General features: G+C 31.8%; 1 protein-coding gene across 1 annotated transcript; it reads right to left on the reverse strand.

Moving 5' to 3' along the window:
• Nucleotides 1–2,161: 2,161 nt before the first annotated feature.
• Nucleotides 2,162–12,005, reverse strand: LOC149419802 (protein takeout-like). The gene is made up of 5 exons (XM_089637036.1): nt 11,830–12,005; nt 10,075–10,318; nt 4,677–4,807; nt 3,213–3,365; nt 2,162–2,678 (listed from the first exon to the last, which is right to left on the reverse strand). The coding sequence occupies exons 1-5, from the start codon at nt 11,903–11,905 to the stop codon at nt 2,527–2,529; spliced, it is 756 nt and encodes a 251-aa protein (XP_089493162.1). The 5' UTR covers nt 11,906–12,005; the 3' UTR covers nt 2,162–2,526.
• Nucleotides 12,006–12,450: the final 445 nt, after the last annotated feature.

Below are 12,450 nucleotides of genomic sequence, written 5' to 3' on the forward strand. Positions count from 1 at the left end.
TATATACCTACAAAGGTATTGCTTTACAAAGTTAAGACAAATTATTTGTTTGCGCCCGTACATACGTAATTTGAATATGAATAAACAGTTTTGTCCGTAAAAAACTCATTTCTTTCAAGAAAGGCATACAAATACAATATTGTGCAGATGATTCCATACAAAGAATTAAGTTTTTCAACGAACTTAACTATTTATTCATATTCATAATGCGCGTGTATGGGCGCGAACAAAAAAATTCTCTTAAGGCGATGCACTAAGTCGTGTAATATTTTAAATCGAGTCTACCGCTATCAATAACAGCCCTTACGTAGATGGCGGTAAGGCTTAAATTCCCGCATAACACCATCCGCCTGTTTTGATTTATGCAAGAAAAAAACATGGCCAAAAAGTGCCTTTTATTTTATTTTGTGGATGTTCAGGGATAAATATATATTTTTCCGATCATTTTATAAATAACATAATTTGCCACATTATACAATACAATCATAGCCGAAAATGGGTTCGTAAGTAGGAGATTTTGAACTTTAAAGCAGTTTTCATAGGCCTTATACATTATTTTTTTTCTGGGCTTATAAAAAGATTTATCTAAAAAATACTAGATTATTTCAAAGGCCAAGATGTATTCTACTCGCATTATTTAATTAAAGCATCTGAAACATTTCTAGGCGACCAAATTTTCAAACCAAAACACACGATTTTGCATTACTACGTAGTGCATGGCCAATACCCTGAAGAAAGTGTTGCATAATGATAAAGTTTTTGCTTAAAAAATACTAGAATCACGAGATTATTATTTTATTTAGCGCAAGAAAAATATTTATCTAACTATTATGATTTGATAATATGTGAGAACATTAATAAGATAGTTATATTTTTGCTTGCACGATTCGTTAAGAAACAACGCAAGGAACAATGTAAAGCTTTTTAAGATAGGTACCCAATTGAAAGATCATTTCTAAGTTGTCTCACAGATGTCGCACTGTGCACAAAATTCTTTGGTGAGCATAATTTTATTACGACCGCCTTTTTGTACTATTTGTAATATTGGGAATTGGTAAAATGTAATTAATACTTTTTTAACAGATTTTTTTTTCCCAACATTGATAAATTCCAAACATCACAAAATACCAAAAAAATAATTATGTAAATTCCCAAACCCATTTTAAGTTTCAGATTTTCAAATTTCTTGGGAAATTTTCAAACTTCATAGGTGCGATTTTGTGATTTTCCCGACCTATTTTCCGATCAATTTTCCCAAAAGAAATGTTCCGACATCAAAAACATGAAAAATTTACAAATATCGAATAAAAAAATCAAAGACAATTGAAAAAGGACCTACCAAAAATATTGACAATGTTTAATGTCAAAAATAAATATTGAAAAGTCAAAAATCTAACTTATGAACCCAACTTCTTATCATTCTCTAACTTCACCATTCTTTTCTTGCAACTCAAACTAGCTATACATCTTTTTGCTTATTTTTCTTTTTCATAAGTAATGTATAGATTCTATGTCCGCAATCTGTAAAATTCACCCGCAATAACACAGGGTCATCCCTAGCATGGAGGGTGAAATATCACAAAAAACCACAAGTACTCTCTAAATTAGTCTAAATCATGTATCAATAAAAATAAATAATTAAATAAACTTCATGTACTACGATAAAGCGTCCCTTAGGTGATATCTCACAAAAGCGGCCCTTTACAAATTGTCCAATAAATGAATTAATTAATGGTGAAATATAAATATTTTGGTGTGTTTCGTGAAGTAGCAACAGTAACACACAATCTTCTTGGCGAAAATTTCCTGTAGAGCGGATAATAGTGTTGGTGTAACGAGCTTCCATCTAACTCACACATATTGTTTCGTTAAGTTTTATTTTGTTTGTTTAGAAAAGTTAACTAAGTCTATATATCTTCTATTTATGTAGAGATGAATGTCTGTGGTGGGCGGGAAGACATCGTTTGTTTGATTTTTTATACAAATCTACCATTTTATTTCAAGATTGATAAAATTTTGCATACTCAACCTTCAAAACAAGAGGAAAGTCACTCTTTAAATTATATTTCGAAAAACTCTGCGCAAAGCCCGGGAAAAGCCAGGGACTTGAGCTAGTAACAATAAAAAAAAGTCTATCATTAAAAAAGTTTTTTGATTTTCATATTTATTTATTAGGGTAACAATACTTACTATCTTAAACAAAATCTTACACAAATAACTTAGTTGCTGTAACGAATTTTACCATAAGCTTTTTTAAAAAATAATTTATAAACGGTATAATCATTTTAGTTCCAGTCCAAAATTAATAAAAAAAAAAATTTTCAAGCGAATGGAAATAATTATGAACTGACAAGGAATTTGATCTACAAAATCAATAACTTTTTGTTAATCTTTCAAGCTTTTAAATTAATATCATTTCATCAACACCAGTTTTTGACTCATTTTCAATGTTTTAATATAGCATAAGCACAGGGGTAAACACATCGTTCTAACGGCTACTATAATGGTAAAAGTAATTCGCAGAACTTATGGCAGCAGAAGTTCGTTGTATGCGACCTGAGACAGGAATGTTTGGACGGTCTTCTTGGCTGCGACCCTCACTTCCTTGACTATCGGCGGGGCCAGCTCTCCTACGATGTCACGCCACTGGTCGTTGAGCAGCCTGTTCGTGGTTTCACCTGAAGTAGACAAGACAATTATATGTTCAGAGTGATATACATTTTTGTTTGTTAAGGCTTTGTTATCCTGGTTGTGTGAGTTAATTTAAAACTTATAAATGTGTTGCCGTTGACCTCCCCTTTTTGGGTGTGGTTAGCCCTTGCCCCTGCGTACTACCAGGGATTTCTCTTTTTGTAATGTTTTACACCATTGAACTGTAATTTTGTTTTGATTTATGTTTTAAAAATTACTCTTTTTCGCTTTGTTGTATTCATTTAACAGATTAGTCCTTCTTTCACAAATAATTTGATTACTATTAACATAATACGTTTAATGTGCTAACTTTGAGAGAGCAATGAACGAGTGACCATCTGTTACTTAGAGGTAGATACTCTCAGTATCGTCTTGGTGAAAGACCATCATTCAGATTTGAAAATTTGATTGAAATGGCTTTATTATTATCAAGATGAATTAATAGCGTTTTTTAAAATCGAACATAGATAATTATTAAAATTTTCAGTTAAGTGCGCTTTGCGTTGAATTATACAACTTACCCAACACTTTGTCGCCATTGAAGAGGTTGTCCAATTTGAAATTAGCCTTTCCAATGTCGTACTTGAGATCATCATTTTTCATCTTGAGGTAGTCCTTTCCATCTTTTCCCTTCACCACATCGAAGTCAAACAGGTATTGTAGCTTGATGTCACCTACAAAAAAAAAGATTTTTTCCAATCATTTACTTTCAATGTAAATACAGTGCATAAAAAGTGCGGTGAGTGAAAAACGTCCATAAAAAACCAATATGTAAATAGGATTACAACTGGTTGGTCAAAAAAAACTTAGGAAGGTTATCGCTTAGCTGTAAAAGAAGTGCCTGTTCTTTATGGAGAAGAAGTTTTAAACAAATTTATCACATGTATATTTTAGAATTTCGCTAAAGCGATATTTCCGCAGAATGGGCTGTGACGTCACTAGGTCCGCCGATAGCAGATCCTGTCGAAGTTAACTTTCCACCTACGATTTTCCCGATTCCACAATTCATTCTCTTCCGATGTCTTCGCAATAGTCCTACAAGCATTATTTATTTCATAACTGTGTGAAAATACTACACTAAATGAAGTTAATATGTAATTTGTTGCGTTTACTACGCCAAAACTACTATCAGAATCAGAAAGATGAACTTTAAATAATATACATTTTAAACGGTATTACTCCATGCAATTACCCCATTACCCAATTATTCCATGCGGAAAATCAGACAAATTCCACTTGGGCAATTTTGCTAGGTATTTTTTATAACGAACGAACACCCGTAGAGTCTTTTTAAAAGATACATACGGTCTCGTAAACGTTATGCTGTCTCATTGTGTATTACATGAAATGTATGATTTAAACAGGGTTAGAAAGGGAGAATATTCCGCGTTTAGTTTTAATGCAAAAATTTACTATAGACCCTCCGGAAAGTTTTATAATAATTACATGTAACAAATTTTGCATTTGAAAAATATTTGACAGCTAATTTTTTAATAAATATTCATATATAATTCAAAATGTGAACTGACCATAACTTTTAAATACGTTTGTCTAATTAAATATATTTTTCAGTTTTGTGTAAAGTGGTAATATATTTAAAAAAAACCATAGGCAAGCGACTTTATCTATGTTTGCGATCAAAATTTTAATATTCTTAATTTCGGATTTCGATTTATAATATTCAAATCAGAAAGAGTTTTCCATCTGCTTTCAAAACAGTATTTCATTTTGAAATACGTTAAAAACAGAGAATTTATCTGGAATCGAATGAATTGTCAAAAAATATCCACGGAATTTGGATTTATATAACCTTAATATAACAGCGACTAAATTAAGGCACATACCAAATCCGAGCAAATAGTTGAAGAGGTAGTCGATTATTGCGAATGGCAGAAGTTAAATGAGTAACCAGTTCTAGACGATGAGAAATATATACAGGTAATCAAAGAGAGTTAATAAGATTTCAAGATCACGGTTGAACTTACGTAAGTTGATGCGAGCTCTGCCGCTACCATCGAGAGGGATAATGAGAATGCGACCGGTCATGGTGTACTTGGCCTCAAGGAGAATGTCCCCGAAGAAATGCACAGCTACCTTCTGTTTCTTCGGGTCGAGCCTGAAAATAAGGAAAATTTGCTTGAAATCCGTCGGCTGAACACAAATATTTGTCTATTTGTACTTATCATAAATTATTATGGAATTTGGCTGATTTTTGAGTTGACTGTTTGGAGTTTGAGTGCTGAGTTTCAATGATTGGTGTATTTCATTGTTTATTTTTAAAAATGAATTGATTATTCAAACTTCTTTACGGTTCCAGAGATCGCGGATTCAGGAACTCGACGTACGAAAATTTATATATAAATATTTTTTGAGATTTTTCGACACTTTTCAGAGTGGTAGACGCTTTCAGTTTCGCCCTGGTAAAAGACCACTATTTAGAATAGAAAAGTTGCTTGAAATTTCTTTAGCAATGTTTAGTGACCAGATTTGAATAGCCAGAAATTTCCCCACCTCCCTCTTCCCATCCTCACTACCTGTCCCTTCAGCAAAATTTAATAAAAAATAATTACATATAACCTAACCATTCAACTTAATTTATTTTCAGTTTTCCTATTGTATTGTAAAAAGGGGCCAACTCCCTTCAAACTAATATTATATTGAAAAAATATTGAAACCACTTAGAAAAATGTTCAACATTAAAACTAATAGTATGAATATTCAATTGCCATCAATATGTTTAAATTTATGTTCGCTAGAGGTTTCATGGCAGTATGTACATTATTAAATTTGTGTACGCTCGAGGTTTCATGGCAAAATGTACATTATTAAATTGTGTACGCTCGAGGTTTCATGGCAATATGTACATTATTAAATTTGTGTACGCTTTAGGTTTCATGGCAATACGTATATTATTAAATTTGTCTACGCTCAAGGTTTCATTTAAATATGTACATTGTTAAATTTTTGTACGCTTGAGGTTTCATGACAATACATTATTAAATTTGTCCTGTAAAAGAGGTCGATGTGTGTCGCTGTGTTCTCCGTATTTGTCGTACGTCATTTTTGGCTTGTCACATTACCAAGATTTATCAAGAATGCAAATACAGTTTTCAATCAATTAACACCTCGTCTCATATTTACAATACGTGCAAATGAAATATTTCTAAAAATCATCTTAGTTAATGGATGATTTGTGTTATTGAATACATTATTCAAATGTTCTTCTTGTTTACTCAAACGTGTGCTACATTTTCCTGAATAATCATATTTTACTGTATTTTTCGCAGATATTTTCAGCTTACTTAATGTAGGCAATGTTCAGCGCTTTTAAAATTTATTCAAGAATCTAAGAATTTTTTACAATTATAAATATATGTACATATTGTTATTTGTGCACGCACCAGTACTGCTTGTCTGACGTCATTGTTATACCGGTAATTCAATGGAAGATGCTCCGAGGAACTAGCGTCATTGATCCCCGGCACCAGTGTATAGTGGAGAAATACGCCGAACGCACGCCCAACATTTGTACACGGTTGACATTTGTCACTTGAAAACTGGTCGTTTCTACGTCTCGTTCTTGAGTTCAACAGCTCGGCTGTATAACGGTTCATCGACCCCTGCTTCCTCCCTCCTACAACATGGGTCTCTTCAAGACCTGTGTTCAGTACTTCTTCCTCAAAACGACCCACCACACAACACCCCAAAGATGACAGGACCTGAGGGAAATTACTTTCCTCGGGGCCTGCTGTGTGACGTTAATTTAAATAAGTCTTGGTATTTTATGTTCTTTAGATGTGATGTAGATTATCAAAAATTGGAATGATTACACAAAATGTGTCTTTGCCTGTCTGTCAAATAATCGAACAGATTAATAATGTTTTTATTTTAATATTTCCTTACATTTAAAATTCTACAGAGTTCAAAATAAAATGACTTACAAACTAATTTAAAAACTCGTTTGCACTTGACTTATAATAACAGGTTTCTGATGAAAATATATTGTGGACAAATATTAACAATCGACAATAACAAGCGTCAATATCAATTAACCGGATAGAACAATATATTAGCATATAGCTCCAGGAAACACTTAAGTTGAATCACCAATTAATGAGTGTCTAATTAATAATACATGACACTAAATAGTCGCTTCAAAGAAATTTTATTGAACGTTAAATTCGTTTTAACTATGACAAACAATATATATATTTTTTTTCACTTGTAGCAAACACTTTGTGGGTATACATAATTATAATTATTATAATATTTATTTTTTTGGAAAACTAGACAAATCGTAATTATTACAAAAATTCCTCTGTAATAAGAGTTAATCTTAATAATAATGATTGGATAATTTGTATAGCGCCGTTTTTGTTAAAAGTCACCCTTAGCGCGCTATTTTTACTATGTAGTTTGACTTTGATGGTATATAACAAGCAGTCTATTATAACAAATATTCCCTGTAAAGTCATTGTTTGTGCTTTCTGGAGTAACCCAGGGCTCTAATTTAGGACCACGCCAATTTTCATAAATTTACTGCAAGACTTTCAATGTAATAAGTAATAACATAATAACCGTGAATATGCACGGAAAAAAATGAGCATTGCTAATTTATTAAGAATCTCTTTAAATTATTTTTAATCTGGTACAATCCGGCAGGTCGCTATTAACTCTTTATATAAATAGACAGATGAATGAAAATGGATAAATTTTTTTAAAAACATTAATGTACTTTTCAGGTATTTTAAGAATACAGGGTCTCAGTGGTACTTCTAACTTATGCGATCACCGTGGAACAAGGTTCCAATTGTAATTGTAAGAAAAGCGAAAATTATTTAAATTTTTACTCATGGTCGCTGTCCTCGAAGTTCCGGCATTAAAACCTGCGTTATTAATGACTACACGTGGATCGAATTCCGGTTTCTGGTATTGATTTTTTTGGTCGAGTAATAATATGCCGCCAATGTGTTTTAATTACATTGCAAAAAACGAGGAACACGTGCGTACAATGCCGCCAACTCGTTGCGTATTTGAAATAAAACGTATTAATAATGATGCCAATAATCTGGTTATGGCGGGTTTAAACCTCTGCTAGCTAATCCGATGGATACAAATTTTGTAAGGTTAATCGCAACCTGAGAATGTTTTTCTTTGTTAGAAAATATAACGCTTTAAATACTACTTAATTATGAACGTAGTAAGGTAAATTTTATGAATCCTAGAATATATACGATGAAATAGACTGAAAACAATTATTATAAGCAATTAGCCTGAAACAAAAATATAAATTGAAAAAATCTTCCGGAAAAAAATATATAATTAATTTCAGGATAATAATAATTGCTTATGATAATTTGTTGTGCTTTGCTTAAAACCTTGTCTTGTAAATATATGGTTACCTTTAATAAATATAAAAACAATTCGTTGAATCGAATTTTTAGTTCTAGTTAGCTGTTGTTTTTTTTTGTAGTAATCATATTTGTTTTATAAAGTTATTTAGTTACTACCGAAGCCCCCATAAACTTCACAAAAACCTCACAGTAGATACTAGATATTTTTAGAATAAAAGAAGTTTAAATCCAAAGTATCATTAAGAACTATTTCAAACTACTAAATTACGGGATACCCAATGTTCAAATCTTTTTCAAATGCGTGCTCTAATACAGGAAACATGTTTCTTAAATGACGATTATTTGTAAACAATTAATTTCACCAACTGCATCGAAAGTTCAGAATTACAATAATAATAGGCACATAACATATTGTATTTTACCATAATAATAGGCACATAACATATTGCATATTAAAATAATAATTGGAACATAACATATTGCATATTACAATAATAATAGGCACATAAAATATTGTATATAACAATCTAGTTTGGAAACTGCACTTGAGTAATGAATTCTCAACACTGTACAATATATTGCACTCAGAGTATATTGCACAACTCCTACAATAACGGTTACCGAGTTATGTAATATCAAGTTTTGAGAGATACCGGGGACATTAGTTTGGGGAAATTTAATTAGTTAGACCACAGGTACATGCAAGTTTAATAATTAGTGAATTTAAGTAAAGTGATTACAAAACTCTAGTGGTGTTGCCTTCAGTTGGCTTTGTAGGTAGAGTGAAGTGCACATGAAATGCGATGTGGGTGTGTTTCGTGATCCAAAATTCTGGCTAAACAGGCCTTAAATTTCTAATACAAGAATGTGTTTCATCATCATTATGAAATTCAAATTGGACGCACTCTGTCTCTGTTACATTTGTCTGGCATCATCAGCTGACAGAAAATTAATATAAAGGGAACCTAAAAGACCTGAGTTTAACAACTTAACCTTTCTATGAAAATAAAAACTTCAGTCTATAGTTGTAAACTGGCAAGAATATTAAATAAAATAGCGGATGTGTTAGGTTACCATAACTATACAAAACAATCAAGTGACTTTATTAAACGTGATTGGAATTAAAACCAATTCAACCTAAGATAAACATACAAATTTCAATATTGAAGATAATATTAGTGATTTCTAAACGAAAATCTGAAACAGAAAAATCAGAAAAGGAAAAAAAGTCCCAGATGTGACCGTTTCCTTTTCTGATTTTTCTGTTTCAGATTTTCGTTTAGAAATCACTAATATTGTCTTCAATATTTAAATATTACAATTTGAGGTTTTACTCAATAAAGTTATTCCGAAAAAATAAATACAAATTTCAAATATCTTAGCATGACGAAGAAATTTTCAATATGACAAACCCATAAAAACATTTTTTTAACTCATCCATTGGAGAATAATTCTGTAAACAATTGTATCTAATTTTGCCTGAATCGTGAATTACAAAATATAAAAGATGGTAATTAATATTTTTGAATAAACTTGTTTTTGGTAGATCAGCTAATTTCAAAATTTGTGTTTGAAAACATGTAGATAGTAGTCGAAACCCATTGCAACAATTATTTGTAGTTAGTAAGTAATGACAAGTTGACAACTGATAACTCTTACAGAAATTAAATGTATAACTAATGAAAAAAAAATGCCGTAGACGCTTTTGCGATTGTAAAATATTTTAGTTTTTCTGTTTACAGTGTCTTAAGCACTTTACATTGTTGGGTTACACATTTTCCTCATGATGCGTCAGCTATTTTTTTTTGAAGACCCACCACAACGATTAAACAACAACACAACACTGTGACACAGTGACCTTTCAAACTAAAATAAACTTTATGAGCGGTGGTAGAATCAAGCCCACAACTCAAAGGGTCATTAAATTTTCAGATATTTACGTTATAGATACAGTTATCTCACAGTCTAACAAGTGGGGAATAAAAGCGTTAAATCAGATATTATTCAAATATAATAATTGAATACTTACACCATTTTTGTAACTTCCAGATTGGATGGTCCAGTGAGCACATTATCTGTGAGTGTGATCTTCAATTGGTTTGGTCCAGAGTTGGCACCAAGAGTTTTGATCTCTTTGACCCTGATGGGGTCCAGTGATGGGATTCCTCTGGAAGAGTCGCCCTTTGCAAATCTCTTCGCAGAATCCTTCGCAACTTTCAGGGCGCACTCGTTCAGTTTGGGGTCTGATCTGGAGCAGGCCTTGATGTAGTCGGCTGGAAAATGAAAAAAACCATTGAGTACGTTGAAATAAACACATTATTATTACTTGATATCACCCAAGAGTTCAAACTGCCCAGATCTAGTTTGACTATGACATGCCGAATCTGAGGAATGTTTATAAGAATGACGAAAAATGCTGAGGGGAAGTAGATTGGCAGAAGTAAGTTGGTAACGGGTTAGAGTAAGAGTTGGCCAAGTATTATTTCTGGCGACATGAAAGCCAAAATATTTTTAAGCAACGCCAAAGTTTTCATTCTGAATAGACAATACTGAAAATAATACCGACCGGTCGGTGGCCGAGTTGACATCGCGTTTGGGTCCCACCCAGGCGTAGTGTGTTCAATTCCTCGGCTGGTTAAGTCCTCCATCACAACACAAGCAACATTTTCAGCTTACTGTGGTGGTAGTAGGAGATTTTCAAATATTGTCAGGTTATTCGTAACCCGGAAATGTTTGTCTTTCTTTTTAAAAATTAAAAATCAAACATTAAGTTAATAACATTTTTCATTGAATATCTTATACTTGACGAACTGATATAAATGCAATTCATAAGAAATTAAATAAACCTCCTATCAGCAAAAAAGTTGAGATATTTACTGATATTTAGGATACGCAGAACAAAACAAACTAAAAAAAATCAGGCAGCAATGAAGATCGCGTCAATGAAAAGAGATTCTTCCAAGAATCAACTGATGGTGTAGTAACGAGGAGCAAACACAAGGTATATTTTTCGGTGACCGGATAAATCATCAAAATGATAATTCATCACATCTTTAAAAAGTTATATAAAGTCATGGAAAGTGATGAAGCAAAAACTTTATTAACTGGGTTAAGTAGGTTAGGTTAGGTTAGGTAAGGTCAATTTTATTTCATCGTTTTTAATGACTTTATATCACTTTTTAAAGGTGTGTTGAATATTCACTGTGTTGAGCATGGAACCATTTTTTGAATTTAATTTCGTCCTACGTCATTTTGGATGTTTTTTTATTATATCTATATACATGTACAACACTATCCGAGCCTTCAACATTGCAATTTAAATTTAGGTAAAATAAAAAAAAAAACAGCTTTAAAAGAAAGTATTATTATTACTATTGAATTTTCCGTCAGGTGTTGTATTTTTTAATAAAAAAATTATGTCATTTGAAAGAACTTTGTGAAGATTGGGATTTTGCAGCAGAATAAGGCTTAAAAGTATATGGAAGTCCAACAAAAATCATTGTTGTTTAAATGTGAAATAATAAATTACATTGGAAAAGTAACACAATAAAAATAAAATACATAATAAAAAATGATTTATTCATAGTATTTTCTCACAGCTACGATAGTGTAAGTAACTTTTTGCAAGTAATACACATATTTTCAGCAATCCTTATATAGCTTTTGCTACATTTACAATTTCATTAATATGAATTTAAAAAGAGGAAGAGTTTAAACATTAAATAAGTATCCTAACCAGATAAAATAAGAGAAAAATAAATTATAAAATATTAACAGTACTTACGTAATGAACCACTGATGCTATCAACAAAAAGCGCCAAAAGCACCAACGACAAACAAATGGAAATTAATTTATTCATTTTAAATCTTTTGTGACGAATTCTGAAATAATTTGTTCGGTTTAATGTCTTATAATATAAAAGGTAACGATAGCTATTAGCCAATTCGCACTAGAGTCCCACTATGGACTAAACGATAATGAAATTATTTTCAGGGTTACACCTATTTATGTGTAAACGAAGCGACAACTAAAACATTAAAACTGCAAGTGGCGTTCAGATTCAACCGTTCAATAAACTCCGAGTGGATTTATACCGGTTTGAACGAGTTCTCGATTATGGAGCAGGGTAGCTATGTCACATTCTTAGGCGTCCCTTGGTAAGGGAGGTCTAGAATGACCTGTTTTCTATAGCACAAAATTGTTACGAGAATTATGTTAATATTAACTAGGTTACTAATAACCTGACAATATATGAAAAGTTCTTACTATTCCTTTGATTGATTTCAGACATGTTTTTATTTGCTAGAAAAATTATATAACATATTTTTTTTAATGTGGATACCGCACAAGTGTCCCAATTGCTCCCAGCAGCTCATAGCCTGGAGACTATTGCATCCCCAATTT

Source organism: Hesperophylax consimilis, chromosome 11 (assembly GCF_061612785.1).
Source record: "Hesperophylax consimilis isolate HC1 chromosome 11, BYU_Hcon_1.0, whole genome shotgun sequence".
NCBI lineage: Eukaryota > Metazoa > Arthropoda > Insecta > Trichoptera > Limnephilidae > Hesperophylax > Hesperophylax consimilis.